We start from the raw sequence: 18,254 nt of genomic DNA on the forward strand, positions 1-18,254 counted from the left end.
AATCTGAAGACCTACATGTCCAAGTCACTTGCAAAATCTTCCACACACTAACTATTTGCCTATAAGGTTTCAATGAGGTAAAGATCACTCGAGGGTCACACTTATATCACGAAAGCGAAGTGCAAAAATTAGCCTTCGACTTTGCCACATGCTTGACTCCGAGCTAAATATACGGCTATTACAAGCGAGTCCATTACCTCCCATTCCATCAACAAATGACGTTCAAGAAATGTTTTATGATAGTTTTTCCAACGTGACATGTCGAAGATTTTTCAACCTTTTTTTATCAATCCTCTACTTCAACATGACATCATCCGTAACTTCTCGCTCACGTCACTTGTTGTACAATAGTGCTTCCGAGGACCGAAACTAGACTAGACAATGGAAATTGATACTCCTTTTCTGAACACTCTTTGTAATCCTTGCCCCAACTTCGATATTTTATACTGTATATAGCCAAACGCCCACTGCTGTGATAAAAGTCAATCATATAATGCGTGTATATGTAATGAGGACATGTTTTGGACACCCCATAAGTCTGGGCAACCGAGCAAAGCCCATTTATATTGGTAAAATATAAGTGACTTATGCGAGTACGTAAAAACATTCTTGCATATTACAATCTACATCGAGCTCTAGCTTAGAGAGCTTCTCGATTTGCATTGCCTTGTGATTTCTTCTATCTTCCTTGCTCCCATTTCTTGCTTGTCTATGGCTATGAGGCTTGCTAGCTTGCTCTCATGCTTGTGTGAGTGTGTATCCACGTTGAGAGCTTGATGCTTGCATGATTCTTGTCTTATGATTAGCTATTGTGAAGAGAGAGATATATGTAGGTGGAAAGAAAGCTTTCTAACTTCCCTCTCTTGTGAGATTGGAAGGCGACGAGTCCAAGCAATTGGATTGGTAAAGCTCGAGGGTTTGACACCCCTTGAGGCTTCCATATGCACTCACGTTTTTTAGGAGTCCATTCTTCGGTGTGGACAATGCTTTTCTTGTGAAGCTACAACTTTCCTAAACAACCATGACAAAAAATGAGTTGAAACAATCAATAACCATTGAAAGAGTCATTAAGTTGTCATCCTAAAAAAGCTAAGATTACGATTCTTGAATCAAAGGTTAACTTATGATACAACACCAGTTACATGTTCAAGAAGAGTGCAAGGCATTTTTAGGATATCGACGAAATGAAAATGATGTATCAGGCAATGACACTAGAAGTGGATGATCTCACCAAGGGAAATACAATAAGAGAGAATGCCAAAATAGACCCTCACTTGACCATGATAGTTGATGCCTTGAGACACGTGCCTCTAGAATTGAAAGATCAAATGATCATATCATAAAAAGCTCCCAATATGACAGGACAAAAGCAGATTCAAAACTTAAATTTTAGGAAGAGAAAAGACAAAAAGTGGAGGCCTCAAAAAGGACGCAAAATAAAGAAAAGCAAACCCACAATGAAAACCACGACAAAACAGGGCTCTCAACAAGATGCATAGGATGATAGAAACTCCATTTAAAAAAAGGAGATGCTGAACTTAAAAGAAAAAAACAGAGGAGAAGATTAAGAAATAGAAGAGGAGGAAGAAATGGAGGACCAAAATAAAGAGAAGAATAAAGACCAGTCCAAGGAAAGATAAGAACCAACAGAAGCAAGGGGAATACGAGCAAGGGCAGCACCAGAAGCATGAAAGCCAGCAAAATCAAGAAAAATATTAGTTGCAAGATAAAGAAAAAGAGGACGATCATCAGCACAAGGATAAAACGAACCTAAAGTAGGAAGAATGGCACCGAAGAATGTAAAAGAAATTCAAAATTGGTACTTTCATACCCGCTTTAAAAAATGTTGCCTAATTTTGGTCCTGTGACTCATGCCTTGATTTTCTTTACGCCAGATATGCACCACATGAAACAACTTCCACATCACCAAGAGAGCTGATGAATTTAAAGGCATAGTCATGCTGCATTAGTAACAAGGTTATCAAGTATTCCTTTAACAAAGTCATCACAGAAAAAGTTAGCTCAGCTCTGACAGCATTAGGACACGTGGGCCTTCCACAAACATGACATAAAATCTCTCTACAAGAGGATTGGATCAACGCAGAGAGATTAAAGACAGATTATGACTTAAAAACAAAAGCCTCTAAATATTGCACACTCACGATAGGAACTCATTTGTAACATACAAGTGGAATCAGCCATGAGCACAAAACATAGAAATAGACTCAAACTTTCTTTAGCATCAAGAACAAAAGCAGTAGCAGGAAGACCACGATAGGCTTCTGGGCCATAAACCTGAGATTCACCCTCCAGCCTTGTCGGCGGAGTTGTACACGTAAAACAACCCAGCATCTCAACAGCAAGGCCTTCATTTCCTTTGCTAGATCTGAAAGAGACACGTGGATGACTGGATTTCTAGATGTTTTAAAAAGCTCTGTCACATTCAACTCCCTGACCACTGGAGGAAACACATCTATTTGAGGATTTTCTGCACATGATGCCCTGACTTCCTGAGAATCATCACATCTAACCAAGTCAAGTTTACTGTTTATTGAGTCAGAAAGCTTTACCAGTAGCCTGGCTAGCCAAGCCACCTCTGTGCTTTCTATGGGACGCCTCATCCAATCGCCTCGATACTTCACATCAAAACATGTATGACGGCCCAGAGCCCTGCTTTCATTCTCTACAGGTGTTATCATATCAATCTCTGGATGTAAAGCTACTGAGCTGCTCAATAAGTGGGAATCGAAAACCTTAATTCCAGCATCTTTTAGATATTCTAAAGCTTTAGATATGGTTCTCTGTGTTTCAGGTGAAGCGAATTGCATCTCCACTTCAGATTGCAAGATCAACATCTGCAATGAGGGAAAATTTCTTAAATGATCAAAAACTCCTCATGTTAACACTTTCTTGGCTTAAAGCTGCTACCTGGAAACTATCCTAAAAGAGGGTTACCTGGAAAGCTTGAAAGGCCCCACTTTCACCCGTTCCAAAAAGACGTGGCTGTCCTCTCTCTTGTGAAGCTTGAGGTGCAAACATGTCATGCACCTTGTTATCACTGGTTGGGAAACTTTCTTCCCAGTCCTTCAAAAGAAAACACAGTTTTCAGCAGTTCACAGTTAGCATAAGGCAGTTTCTAAAATAAGGCTTGCTCTTTTCCCAAGGAAAAATCAAGGCTTATATAATTGCATACCATTTCTGCAAATGAGCCATGGCTGTAGTCCAGCCTTCCAGAGACAGTATAATAAGCAAGGTCGATTTTCTTGAGGAATTCTAACAGATCCTTTGACCCTGCCAATACACCTAGAACCTGTGGGGTGTTCCAAAAGTTACAAATTAAGTTTCCATTAATGTATTCACGATCCTGCAGCACAGATTGCCGCACCCATCATAATCCTCTAAACAACCACAATTTGAAAGTGCATAATTGAAATCAGACATAAGTTGCGAAATTAGTAACATGAAAAATGGTAGTGAACTACAAGCACAAGCTCCAAATGGCAAACTTTTCTAAACAAACGTAAGAGCGTTTCGACACCCACTCCTTATATATGAGTACAAACAAGACAAATAATGTTTAAATTATCTACCTTTTCTCTTTAAGTCAATACTTTAACGGCAAGGGACTTTACAGTGGTCAATTATAAGAACATATACGGTGCAGAAACCTTGACACAAAGCGCATGGATTACAACTTTGGGATCTGCTAATGCATAGCTAGGGGCAGGCGGACTTTGAGCATCAGGGTTCACGAGGGGCAAGCTCATGCTTGGCCTTCAACAGGACTCATCCTGCAGTCTTGATAAATGCATGCTTCTTTCCAGTGGACATTGGTGACCTCCCTATAATTCAACATTGATTATGGCCAGAACTTTTTCTGACATCTCCACATGATCACCTGACAAAGGCACCTGTGAAACTGCAGAAATCTTTAGGCACAGTTGTCAACCAAATCTTTTTCACCCCTGCAGGCAAAGCAGGACCCTTGACCAGTAATTGTGGTGTTTTCCGTTAGCTTGGCCTTTTATCTGGGCATTAATCTCTTGTAGCTTCTCGACAACCACTGTACTTCTTCCTATTGTATAATTAGACTTGGGTTCTCAGATTTCATACAAGATTAGAGTGTATTGCCGGTGTACAGTTGTGTTTGTGAAGTCTTCCACTATGCATCTATTCAGTCTCATAGCACCAATCGGTCAATGTTTGGTGTCACAGCCTAGGGTTCCTACAAAATTTTCATTCGTAGAATCAAGAGAGTATAATTAGGGTTTGGAGAAAGATACTTTTGGGGTTCCTTCTGCTTTCCCACACTCTTGTCATGGCGATAGGCAGATGGAGACCTTGGCCGATATGCTAGCGGCCCAGTTCTCGACAATTAGATAGCCGACATCCAACAAGAGTTTCAGTCCGGAAGGGCTCCAAATCTCAACTCCAAGTTGCCTATTGCTCTTGGCATGCACAGGACGGGAGGTGAATCAGCCCACGCACTCCAATCACCTCTCCAAGCATTGCAATAAGCAACATTCCTAAAGTCACTCATGGTCTTGGGAATGGTTTGATCGGCTTACAAGTCATCAGAGTCACCATTCAAATGCCCCATCAGTGGCCCTATCGAGTGATCCCTCTGCATCGAGTTCCCCTTCTTCCCCATCCCTTTTTCATCATAGATGTCTTGCGCAGATCCAAGACTTGTCTAACATGCCACCTGAGGAGCAGCCCTAGTTGAAGGTGCTCAAACCATCAGGTTAGCCATTTTAAGGAGGGAGATTGAGTTTACCTTGAGATGCAAAACTAAAGGCTCGAGCATGATGTTTCGTCCTGATAGGCCTAGGATTAGAGCTACGGACGTGTGCTAACCCAAGATTAGGTTAGGGTTAACCCAAGATTAGGATTAAGGACTTAGCCGAGGCGTGGGGACCTGAAGGGTTCACACGTGGGCTAAGGGCACTAGCAAGAAGAGGTCTAGATTGGCTAAGAGCTTATAATTGATAGCCTAGAGCTAATAATGGCTAAAAGCCTATAAATAAAGCGGGAAAGCTTATAAATAGAGAAAAGGCCAATAATAGCCGGGTTATTACTATTAAGTGACCTTGAGGTCACTTATTAGACAAGAGGTCAAGTAGTCATGCGGTGGCTTGGGCTACCAATGAAGCGGCGTTGTAGGATTTAGTGGCCATGGAGCTGCAAGGTGGGTGGTTCAGCCTAGTGCTATGGGCTGCGGCACCACGCAAGCTCACGGCAACTAGACCTCATGCTCGGGAGTGGTTCGAGACACTACACCTACAGTTGGGTGGTGTGAGTTGCTAGCCACAATCCATCGCGGTCCTGCGATGCGTACGACGATGTCGGGTCTATGAAACTGTGCTAGGATTTCGGTTCTAGGTCAAATAATCATTGGGCGTGGTCAATGGAGACCTTACATTGGTATCAAAGCATGGATCTGACAAGTGCTAGAACCTAAGGCATAAAGGATATACAAGATGTTGGAGTATGCACAGGCGAAAGCATAGACAAAAGAAAAAAGAGAGAGAGAGAGAGAGAGAGACAAGGACAGAGAGCAATTGCAAACAAGATCCCCTTGATTGATTAGCAGAAGGCTTACAATGGTAATAGCTAGCAAATGGGTATTACAATGTGCTTGGAAGGAATAATTAACAAGTGATGAGAGGAGGCCTTTATAAAGGAGGCCATGAAGCTGGCCGACTGCTATCATGAGCCCACAACTAGCAATAACATTGAAAAATACATGTGCGCCAATATAAGGCCATGTTCCCACAACACACAAATGAGATGCACAATATTCTAGCACCCCCTCTATAGCTCATAGCATGCAAAAGCCAGAAGAAGATAAGTTGATGAAGATGCAACCATGGACACTCTAGTATTGCGCAATGCTGGATACACCTCGGAAAGAGCACCTGTCAACTTGGCTCCTCGAAACAAAAGGCCACCGTAAACAACAAAGAAATCTACTTGGCTCCGAATTCCCACACCAATGTGCAGTGAACTCCAAGTATACAAAATGATGAGTTGTCCGACAAACCGTGCCCATAATCTCCCAAAAATGGACTATGAACACATCACATCCCAAAACCCCAAACAATGAACTTGGAACACATCCAATCAATCTCTACTACACCAAGCAATGAACCTAGAACGCATTCAATCCATAGCTATCAAAGCTAACCTTGTCCTGCCACATTTTCCATGCTTGGAACTCCAACTCACAATTCCCATGCACCAAAAAATGGAGCTACTAACAAGCCCCTCTCCCGCCCACAAGCCTTCCCCCTTCGCCCTTACTCATCCTACCTTCGTGTGCCACCTCATCCCCCTAAACCTTCCTCTTCGCCTCCCGGCGCCCACCCAAACCCCGCCTCCTCCTCACAACCTCCACCCCTCTCCACCTTTCTGGGCGCCAAGCACTCCTGCGCCTCTTCACCCTCCTCTTCATAGCAACGCCTTCCTCTTTGTGCTATTTCCCCCCGCCTCCCCTTGTGCTATCCTCATCCCACTTATCCCCTCCTACACCCCCCCCCCAATCCAGGTGTTTTTCGCTTGCGGGGTTTTATATCCTTGCTAAGTTTCGGCATCCTCTCTTCTTGAACCCCCAAGAGGACTCCATGGCAGCTATTCCGTCATCCCCGACCGAGGCCGCCGCCCCTTGCCTTTCCTTTTCAGTAGCGGACCAGAGCTCCTCGTCTCGACAATTGCATCCTTAAAGGCCTCCACTTTGGTGTGCAAGATTGTTGGTACCCGCCCGATGCATGGACAACTCAGGGATCTTTTACAAGCTAGCCTCCTTGGCGCACCGGGAAAGATTACTGGTATTCATCCTTTGGGGCAAGGCTACCACCAGGTTGAGTTTGACTCGCCCGTGGTGTCAAATAGAGTCATGCAGCTGAGCCCCGTCGCACTGCGTACGGCCCAAGCCTTCTTTGCGAGGTGGCAACACAGCTTCGACCCAGCATCCAACCCCCGCGAGACAGAGCCGCCAACTGACCTCCAGAGGTGAGTAGCGCCACCAAAGCGCCAGGCTGGCAGAGCACATGATGATACGGTTTCATCAAAGAACCGTTTCGAGCATTTATCGCAGCAACCACCCGACGGGGGTCCCCCCCTGTGATGAGGACGCTCATCTAGCAAGGTCGTGACGACGACGTCTCGAAGTCCCACCCACACCTAGACGTGCGATGGATAGCCCCATCCCATGGTGGCTTGATGGCCCGAGGCCATTGTGTTGGTTTGGAGGTCAAGGGGACCTTCAACCCGAAGGTGTGAGCCCATGTGTAATTGAAAATGTGGAAGACCTTAGTCTCAAGGTATTGATGGTTTGGGGTCTTGGCCATCATGTGTGAAGCCTTGAAGGGACACGGGTAAGATTTGAAGAAACACGTCTGTGGGCACCACCCTACATGGGATCACCTCATGTCTCATGCACAACAGTCGATTGAGGGGAGTCGGGCAAGAAGGTACTTGCAGCCAAACGTGAGCACACAACAACGCTCACGCTTCTCCTCCGGAGTGCTCACGGAGTCTCAGCCAACACGCGTGAGCACAAAGGAAACGGTGGCAAAACCCCTCTCGCACAAAGAGCAGGGTTTGCCCTGGGATTTCTATCCAAGGGCGCAGGTGCCTTGGAGGGATGCCAGCCCAATTCCTGAAATTACCTCTATAAGGGAAGTGGGTGCTCCTCAAGGGAGCGCGCCATGGTGAGGCCGTCTTGGTGAAGAGGGCGCTTGGGTGAGCCCGCCTTGGTGAAGGGAGTCGACACAGTTGAGCCCGGCTCAAGTGGTCACTTGGCCATTGTCCCCATATTGGGTGTGAGCCACACCAAGTGGCTACTAGTTGGTTCGTCGGTATCTTGAACTCCAAAGTCGGCAAGTGGAAAACGTGAGGGCTGGGGCCTCACAGAGATTGAAGAAAACAGAGAGTCCCAAGGTACAATCACCGGCCCTTGTGGTCCGGACCGTGGAGCCGTTTTGGTGAGTTCTCAATTGAAGAAGACGAAGGCCGGCTTGGAGTCTCAAAGTAAACGGGTTGAGAACCGGGTTGCCGGTTCCTAGTGGACCGGCTTGACACACACGAATCTTGAAGACATCAAAGTAAGCTTTCAAATATATGAAACATTGTAATGCTTGTTGGCAGAACTAATAAGAGGGGTTTTTACTGTGTGCAATATCCTATGTGTTGGAGTCTTATGATTATGTGTTTGCAGCCATTGTGTAATTCTCTTGCATTGAGTTATCTTGTGAATACTTAATTGAAAGGAGCACAACCCCGCAATACATATCAAGTGGAGACTTTGAGTGTGATGCTTTATCTCTCTTATACTAAAAGGAATCGGTGTGAGTGAGTAAAGACATCGTGTGGGTTTACATGAGTGTGCCACAATATCATAACGTGATACTCGCATATCTGGATTTGCATAAGTAAACGGTGTTGGTGCCTTGTGCCTTTGCGTGACGGACTAATCGTCGGTTCGATTGTGGTTGGGAGACAGTTGTTTGTGTCTAGACTCTAGCGAAACGTGAAAAGCTGCAAAATGAAAAAACGACTTGTGACAATGGTATCAGAGCCACCGACGATCGCAAAAGACAAGAACTTTCCTCTCAACTATGGACCGTGAAGACGAAGCTGAGAACGAAGCCTTCTTTGATGAAGGCAAGGCTCCGTACGAGGAACAACAAGATGAAGGTGAAGCTAATCGAGAGAACGTCACCAACCGTCCTACAACCCGGAGGCAGGTGACTGATCTAGAAAGATGGTTGACATTGTTGGAAAGTGCCGCTCGAGAATTCCAACAAACAGCCGAGTCGAAACTCTATCAGCTAGATGGTGCTCAAGGCAACATGATAGTTGACATGGCTGCCTTGGAGCGGCAACTTTCAGATTCAAAGATCAAGATTAGCCATCTCGAATCGGACTTGCAAGCGGTTCAAAATAGTGGAAGGATCCCACCCATGGCGCGGATCAAACCAAAGGAACCGGAGTCATATGACGGCTCAAGGCAAAGTAAGGTACTCCAGAACTTTATCTATGATACCGAACAGTTTTTCAAAAGTGCTAAACTTACCACAGATTCAGGCAAAGTGTTCCATGCATCTACGTTCCTCACCAAGGATGCAAAACTGTGGTGGAGGAACTACTTGGACGACGTTGCAGAGGGCCGCAACACATTTCTGATATTTTGTCCCATGAATCAAAGTATGCAAGCCATGCAACAGTCCAGATCATCCGACTCGGGTGTTCAAGGCATGGGGACCATTCAGATTTTGAGTACCATGAAAGAGGGAACCCAACAGAAATCCTTTTGTCTATTCTATGTGACGGCTATCATCAATGGTAGGCCGACACACGCTATGGCGGATAGTGGTGCCACACATAACTTCATAACCCCAAAGAAGGCAAAAGAGTTGGGGATCAAGGTGGAAGAGGACCCCTGGGAATTTGCTCAAGGCTGTGAACTCCGCAGCCAAGAAGGTCCCAAGGGTGGAACGTGGTGTAGCCATCCAAGTTGGAGAGGTACCCTCAAAGACTTCATTCAGTGTGGTTGAGATGGATGACTATGAGGTAGTCTTGGGGCAAGGTAGGTTGAGACCAAACAAGGTTATGATCTCCTCATATTCTGAGCAGTTATTGATACTTGGGGATAAGAAGCAATACATGGTAGAGGCTGCCCAACAGCCCGGAACCTCATTTCCTCAAGTGTTCTCCGCTATGCAACTTAAGCGTGCCGCTCGGAAGGCCAAAACGGTCTTCTTGGCCTTGTTGCTTGAGGTAAAGGCTGAGAGCCAGGCTCAAACTGACATGAGACCTGAAATCAGAAAACTGTTGGAAGAGTACAAGGATGTCGTGCCGGATGAGCTCCCTAAGGAGCTTCCCCCACGACGTTGGGTAGACTAGACCATTGCATCGAGGTCATTCCGGGTAGTGAGCCACCCTCAAAGGCACCCTATAGGCTGAACCACGATGAGACACTTGAGCTCAGGAGGCAACTTGATGAGCTAGTGGAGGCTGGGTTCATTAGACCCTCACGTTAACCCTATGGTGCCCCGGTCTTGTTTGTGAAGAAAAAGGATGGATCCATGCGCATGTGTATTGACTACCGTGCGTTGAACAAAATCACGATCAAGAACCGTTATCCATTGCCCAACCTAAGGGAGTTGTTTGATCAACTAGGGAAGGCAAAGTGATTCACCAAGATTGACTTACGTTCAGGTTACTAACAGATTCGCATCGCAGATCAAGACGTGGAGAAAACAGCGTGCCGAATGTGGTATGGTTCGTATGAGTGGTTGCTGATGCCGTTCGGCTTAACCAACGCACCCGCTACCTTCTCTACTCTAATGAATAACATATTTCAGAAGTACTTGGATGATTTTGTTGTGGTCTATCTTGATGACATACTGATTTTTAGTCGGCATTTTGATGAGCATGTGGAACATCTCACGAAGGTACTTGACAAGCTGCAGGACAACAAGTTGTACCTCAAAGAAAGCAAGTGTGAGTTTGCTACGCAGGTTGTGTACTTCTTGGGTTTCAAAGTAAGCGACGGAAAGCTTATGCCCGATGAGAACAAGGTGAAGGCCATATTGGAATGGCCAACTCCACTTACAGTTCATGACGTGCAGTCTTTTCATGGACTAGCACAGTTCTACAGAATTCTCATGGATGAGTATGCAGGTCTTGCGACGCCGCTTACAAATCTCACAAGGCAGTCCCACAAATGGAATTGGGCGCCCCGATGCCAAGCCGCATTTGAGAAGGCAAAGGAAATCCTCAGCTCTCACCCAGTTTTGGCTTTGCCTAATCATGATGAGCCGTTTGATGTGTTCACGGATGCTTCAGATCACGCCGTTGGCAGAGTCCTCATGCAAAATGGACATCTCGTGGCTTATGAGAGCCGCAAACTTTTGGATTGGGAAACGCGTTCATAATTCTTTTCTAACGTTCATGTCATTTGAGTTCTCTTTTCTTTGTTACAGTAGGGAATGCTTTAATTATCTTTTAGTAAGGATTGTATATTAGTCCCCCTTGTTGGTCTCCTTAGCTAGATGTTGATAAACTTGTGTATGTGCATATGCACATGTCATCACTCTTGAAAGTTTGCTTTGAAATGCATATGCAATAGAACCAATACGAGAGAAGTATACAAAACCCGGGTTCAAAGTAGGATTGCTGCATCCATCGTCATAAAAGCGGGAGTGATACGAAAAGTAGGAGTAGCCATTCTTTGCCACCGCTGTTGCCAAAGGCAACATGTGGGTCACTTGGTGTAGTCAACATATAAATTTGATGTGATGATGTAGTTATGTTGACTACACCAAGTGACCCACATTTCTTCGATAACCCGAGGTTTTGATCTAGTGCTTGCTATAGAACAGAGTTATGGTAGGGTCTACACATTTCTTCGATAACCCGAGGTTTTGATCTAGTGCTTGCTATAGAACAGAGTTATGGTAGGGTCTACACTAGTCAAGAGCCTATGGAAAGCCTGGAACAACCTCAAAGGTGCGAACTTTCCCCCTCTCTAACTTTAGGGCTACTACTGGAATCAGCAAGGCTGACTCCATTTGGTGGCCACTGCAAATGCAATGTCCGGCCTAGTAGCAACCATGGCATACATGAGACTGCCACAAGCTGAAGCATACGGAATCTTGGCCATATCAGCCCTGTCTCTATCTGACTGTGGGCTGTCCATAGCACTGAGTTTCACATATGGAGGCAAAGGAGTACTAGTCTTCTTCCCCCCGTCCATATTGAACCTCTGCAAAACTTTGCCAATGTATTCCTTCTGAGACAAATACAACACATGCTGATTTCTGTCTCGAAGTATCCGCATACCCAAGATGTGATTTGCATCACCCAAATCCTTCATATCAAAGGTTTCATGCAGCCTCTTCTTCAAGACATCCATCTCTTTACGAGATTTCCCGGCAATCAACATATCATCAACATACAAGATGAGGATCAATAGACTCCCATCCAAAGCTTTCTTGGTGTACAAGCAGTGATCTGTGTCACTTCTCCTGAATTTCTGGGATTTCATGAATGTATCAAATTTATGATACCATTCCCTTGGTGCCTGTTTGAGCCCATAAAGACTCTTTTTCAGCTTGCATACAAGCTTCTCCTTTCCACTCACTGCATAACCCTCGTGCTGCTGCATATATATCTCCTCATGGAGATCACCGTGAAGAAAAGCAGTCTTCACATCCATCTGAATCAAGTCCAGATCATCATGCGCAACCAAAGCCAACACAGCTCTAAGTGTGGTCATTTTGACCACTGGAGAGAAGATCTCATCAAAGTCCACACCATATGCTTGAAGCCCTTAGCCACTAACCTAGCTTTGTATCTTGGCTTTGCATCAGGTGCAACTTTGAGCCTGTATACCCACTTGCATGGCAAAACCTTCTTGCCTGCAGGTAAATGCACCAACTTCCATGTTCCATTTTTGTGCAGAGAATCCATCTCAGACTTCATGGCACGCTCCCAAAGAGCCTTGTCTGCCCTCTGTAAAGCCTCCTTATAACATGAGGGCTCCCCACAGTCAGTAAGCATCAAGTAGTCAACCCCTGGAACAAACCTGTCAGGGGCTCTGGAGGGTCTAGTGGACCTCCGTACCCAATGACCATCATTTGCAGGTTGCTGTCCAGCCTGCGTATCACCCATTGGTGGCTCCTGTTCCATGCCATAAGGCTGAAAAATCATGCCCGGTATCTCCTCTAACTGTGGTATATCCATAGGGATATCTTCTGCCATCTCTGGCTGTCCATTTGGACCATTTTCAGCACCATTTAAGGGCTGGTTTTCCTGCTGTAATGGCTGATTTACAGCCCTTGGTTGTTGTCCATGATGTCCATCATCATCAAAGATGACTCTGCCAGGCTCCTGTTGCCTTGCAGGCTCCTTATACATGCATGTTTCATCAAAAATGACATCATTGCTGCGTATGATCTTTCTATTCACGGGATCCCAAAGTCTATACCCCATTTCACCTCTGTCACCATATCCTAGGAATATGCATTTGTGAGACTTAGGATCAAGTTTGGTGCGCATTTCCCTGCGTATGTGCACGTACGCAACGCAACCAAACACTCTCAAGTGCTTGTATGACGGAGGCTTCCCTGTCCATACTTCTTCTGGCACTTTCCCACCAAGCCTCGTGTTAGGTGACCTATTTATAAGGTGAACGGCTGTCATAACAGCTTCAGCCCAAAAACCATGAGGTAACGCAGCATGTGACAACATAGAACGGACCTTCTCCTGTATGGTCCTGTTCATCCTCTCTGCTGTCCCGTTTTGTGGAGGATCATAAGAAGTAGAGAGCTCCCTCTTAATGCCTTTAGCATCACAAAAGTCCTGAAACTGTTTGGACATATACTCTCCACCATTGTCGGAACGCAAAGCCTTCAGTGTTTTGCCAGTTTGATTCTCAACATGAGCAACAAACTTCTGAAACACTGAGAATGTATCACTCTTCAAGCGAAGAGGATAAACCCACACCTTGCGTGTGGCATCATCAATAAAAGACACAAAGTATTTTGCCCCTCCCAAAGAAAGCTGAGGCATCTCACATACATCTGTATGCACAAGCTCTAACTGAGCATCTTTCTGTCCAAGAGCTTTCTTGTGGGGGCACTGTAGTTGCCTACCATATATACAATGCTCACAAAACTGAAAACTTGAAAACTTTAGAGAAGGCAAGTAACCCAAACGAGACAATTGCTCCATTCCTTTGACACTCATGTGTCCCAACCGGCTATGCCACATAGAAATTTCCGGCGGCTCGGTTGCATTTACATTAGCATGGTGACAAACACCTGCATGCATAAAGTAAAGAGTGTCCACCTTAGAGCCTCTGGCAACAACCAGTGAGCCCTTACTAATCTTCCACTTTCCACGACCAAATGTGGTAACATAATCAGCATCATCAAGCTGTCCAGTAGAAAGCAGATTCTTCTTGATCTCAGGCACATGCCTGACATCATGGAGCATAAGCTGTGAGCCATCTGAAAACACAAGCCTCACATCACCTCTGCCAAGAATCTTGCATGCATGGTTATCACCCAAATAAACCACTCCTCAATTGCCAGCAGTATACCTGACAAACAAGTCTCTGCAACCTGTGACATGAAAGGAGGCACCTGAATCAATGCCATGAGTGCATACCATGACCACCTGTAAGAAGTGAATGGGCATCAAGTGAAGACGTAAATAGGACCTCATCCTCACTGCCACCTGCATGTGACACATTGATTTCTTCAATCTTGACTCCACTTTTGCCTTTTGGCTTTACATCTTTGGCTTCATCTTTCTCTTTGTCTTTGCCTTTTCCCTTTTCCTTTTGATCATTTTTCCATTTGTAGCATTGCTTTTTAATGTGTCCCTTCTTGCCACAATAATGGCATTCCAAATCCTTTTTGAAGCGAGACTTGCTCCTTTCCCGTTCTTGGCTTTTACCCCTTTGCTGGGATCTCCCACGTGCATTCATTTTATTGGACTTTCCAACAGAGTTGTTTTTCCCGTTCATCTCTTCTTGAAGAAGAGCACCCTCAACATCTGCATATGACAGCATAGCATTCGAATTGCTAGTGGCTGTCCTGAAAGTGTCCCAACTCTCTGGCAAAGTGCATAACAGAAAAGTGGCTTTGAACTCATCGTCCATTGCCAACTTTTGATTAATGACCTGGCTGACAATACCATTAAACTCATTTAGATGGGCTGTCATAGACGCCCCTTCCTTCATCTGAAGACCTATGAGTTTCTTCAACCAATACACTTTGCTTGAGGCACTTTGCTTGGCATACAAGTCCTGCAATCTCTGCCACATTCCCCAAGCTGTCTTCTCTTCACGAATGCTGAAAAGTAATGAGTCTGACACAGACAACATGATAGTAGATCTTGCCAGCTCATCCATATCTTCCCACTCTTCAGCAGTAAGAGAAGCGGGCATTACACCCCTTTCTTTGATAGGCTTGTGCTGCTTTTTCTGGAGCAACACATTGTAGCACTGGGTTTGCCAAATATCATAATTATGCGAGCCTTCAAGCTTCTTGATGTGAAGCAATGAAGAGCTCTCACCTGTGGTTGCCATAGCAATATGCAACCTGTAAATGCCTGACTTCCTGCAAAAATGTGCAAACACTGCACCAAAAGCACACAAAGTGCTCACAGTTGTTCTCCCAAGCTTTATCTCCCACTGCGGAAGCACAAATGCAACTTTTCTCCCACTTTATGTGATGAAATCACCAAAATCTGGTTGCTGCAGATTTTGGACAGCACCTTAAATGTGCTCTGTTGCCCTTCCAAAGTACTGTACAGCAGTACCAAGTGCTCACCAATGATGTACCAAACCTGTACCAGCAAGTACAACAGCTGAAATTGAACCTTTTGGTCACTCAAAACAGTGTACAGCCATGCCAAAACTTGTACAAAGCTGTGCCAAATCTGTACCAACAGGTACAGTAGCAATAAATGCTCTCCTGGCTGTCCAAATGAGTGAAAATCAGACTTTTACAGTCCCGTACACTGCATACAACAGTCCCGAACAGAAATTGGGCAAAAGCCCCTTGACTGCAAGCTGATTTTTGAGGATTCAAGGCATAAATGTCTTGCTTGCTGCTTTGCCAAGCTCAACAAGCATACGAACTTGAAAAGCCCCTTGATTTAAGATCAATTTCTGATCATACATGGTACATTGACGCACATGAAGGCATCCAAAGTGTTCACGATGCTTCCCCCTGACCACATATACATCAAAATAATGAAAGCCCTTTGATTTACAGGCACATTGAGTGCTTGTCAGGCGTCAACACAATGCCCAAAGCATCAACTGCGACGAGTGCCTGCATGCAAATCAACCAAATCGGCACAAAAGCCCCTTGATTTGCACTGCAATTTGCTGCAATTTTGCCCAAATGTGCGATTTCTCACATCATACAGCATGTATGAGTGCATAATTGCACAATTACATCAAAAGCCCCAAATTTCGACATCCAATTTCCTGCAAATTGATCCTGATTGTGACCAATGTCCTGCAAATTGATCCTGATTGTGACCAATGTCACCCAATTTTGCCAATTTTGCTCAAAATTGAGCAATTCGACACCTGTATCTGCTCAGTTGTTGATGTACTTGCTCAATTGCAAATCCCAAAAAAAAATGAGGAAAATACCTTGTAATTTTCTGATTTTTCTCTGATTTGCAGGCGGGTTTTGTTGTTGCAAGAAAAGGGATGATGATGCTGCTGCTGTTCTGTGCAGGTGGGGGGGGGGGGGGGCACTTCTTGCTGATGTGCCTGCAGTGCTGAAGTTGTACGGGTGGCTGCATCTACCACCAGCTCATCCTCTGATTGGCTGTTGGCTACCTATAGCCCACGTAGGCGTGTCTCTGATTGCCTTCGCTTCGCCTGCTTCTTCGCTCGCCTAGCGCCAGCCTACATGACGGGCTCCGCCCAACGCGTTGTAAGCCGTAAGCTAGTCGACGACCAACGCCTTTACACACTCACAGCCACGTGTCAGCGTTGAAAGCGCTGAAAGCGCTGGCCTCCTCGCTCGACGCCCGCTATGCTGCCTTCGCCGTCTCCACCAGCAGCGCTACACGATTAGCGCTGCTATTGACGCCTGGCGTTCACTTTCTGAAAGCTCTTGTCAATTGAGCGCAGTCCTCCAATTCAAGAAGTCATTGCGGCCGGGGTTGTTGCTCGCTTTGTTGAGTTTCTTCTGCGTAGTGACTTTCCTCAGTTGCAGTTCGAGGCAGCCTGGGCTTTCTTTGCTCGATCAAACAGAGAGGACGGGCCTGCTCCAGCTTCAGCTTCAGCTACGCGTTTCTGAAGAAACTCAGCGTCAACCCCTAGTCGACCTGCAGGCTCTGATACCAGTTGTGTGGGAGAATTAGGGTTAGGTTAATTCATGTGGGAGACATACACAGAGAAGAACAAGGGAGAGAGAGAGAGAGTTGTGGGGATAAGTCAACTCATGATATATGAGTGTGTGACTCCCCTATCACACATGTATATTGCACTAGTACACATAGTGCACTTAGTACATTAAAAGTACTAAGTGTACTATGTACTATAACTTATGGGCTTGTACACACTATAAGGGTGGGCGTAACGCCTTTACCCCAACACAAGGCCATGATTTTCCACACCTCAGGGCCGGTTCGACGACAAGCCATCTTCACACTGGCAGGAGGACAGGTAGAGATGGTAGACTCATATGTGTACCTAGGGATTACATTACGACTCCGCCAAGAAGATTTACTATGGCATAGGCAGCCAGGGATAGACTCACACAAGGGTATGCAGCTCTAGCCATGCTAGAGAGACACTGTCACCAGGCACACTTCCAGGAGCCCCGCACGAAGGGGTGGTTGTTTGACACACTAGTCACCCCTGCTTTGATGTATGCTGCAACAGTATGGGCACTTGGGCTCGCCATTTCCACATGTTCTCAGATAGAGAGGCCTCAGATCCTCATGCTCTCACGGATGATCCGCAACAAACCTTCTGTCCCACATGACATTGTCCGAGCGGAGTTTGCCGCACCTCCTATGCTAGTAGAGGCCCTCTTCCAAACGATCTGCTTCATACAGAGGATCAAAGATATGGCATCAGATCGACTCTCACATAGAGCTTTTGAGGCGTCCAGGCAGCTCGCAGAGAGTGGAGATAGGAAATCATGGTATTCACATATGATACAGTGGCTCAGTCAGCATGGTCTTGACATGGATCACCTGCCATCTTTCCAGTATGATATACATGCACCACACATCCAGCTCTCTCACAGTGAGAGGAACACAGTCCTTCGGCAGGATTTATGGCAGCAATACACTCCAGAGACTTGGATTACACCCAGTCAGCCTCTACCGCCGAAGATGCTATACTAGAGAGATCAGTTTATGTGTATCTCAGCGGATGGATTCATCCAGAGACCTGGATACATGGATGTGTACATGCCTCACAGTGCCCGAGTGGTGATTGGCCAGCTCAGAGTGTCATCACACCCGCTTGAGATTGAGGCAGGTAGGGCAACACGGATCCCCAGAGCAGAGAGGATATGCAAACTATGCCAGGAGAAGGATGAGAGAGGGGAACATTATGTATGCAGATGCAGAGCATATAGTGTCATTAGAGAGAGAGACACCACCATCTTCAATGGACATCCCTCACTCCACCAGATCATGGAGTCCGCAGACCAACGCAAATTTGGCCAGTTCTTGCTAGAGACACAGCGCCACAGAGA

At 45.7% G+C, this 18,254-nt stretch overlaps 1 protein-coding gene across 2 annotated transcripts in view; it reads right to left on the reverse strand.

Moving 5' to 3' along the window:
• Positions 1-2,104: 2,104 nt before the first annotated feature.
• Positions 2,105-18,254, reverse strand: part of LOC147611268 (uncharacterized) — a 60,558-nt gene continuing 44,408 nt past the window's right edge. The window contains exons 2-4 of one of the 2 annotated variants that reach the window (XM_086784330.1): positions 3,194-3,364; positions 2,956-3,084; positions 2,105-2,855 (exon numbers count right to left, since the gene is read on the reverse strand). In XM_086784330.1, coding sequence (XP_086640456.1) covers positions 2,226-2,855; positions 2,956-3,084; positions 3,194-3,364 — 930 coding nt within the window. In that variant the 3' untranslated portion in view covers positions 2,105-2,225. The remainder of the gene's footprint in view (positions 2,856-2,955; positions 3,085-3,193; positions 3,365-18,254) is intronic. The other variant, XM_086784331.1, reaches the window with a different exon arrangement.

This window comes from Cibotium barometz, chromosome 47 (genome assembly GCF_041138505.1).
Source record: "Cibotium barometz isolate CiBa-2024 chromosome 47, ASM4113850v1, whole genome shotgun sequence".
Lineage (NCBI taxonomy): Eukaryota > Viridiplantae > Streptophyta > Polypodiopsida > Cyatheales > Cibotiaceae > Cibotium > Cibotium barometz.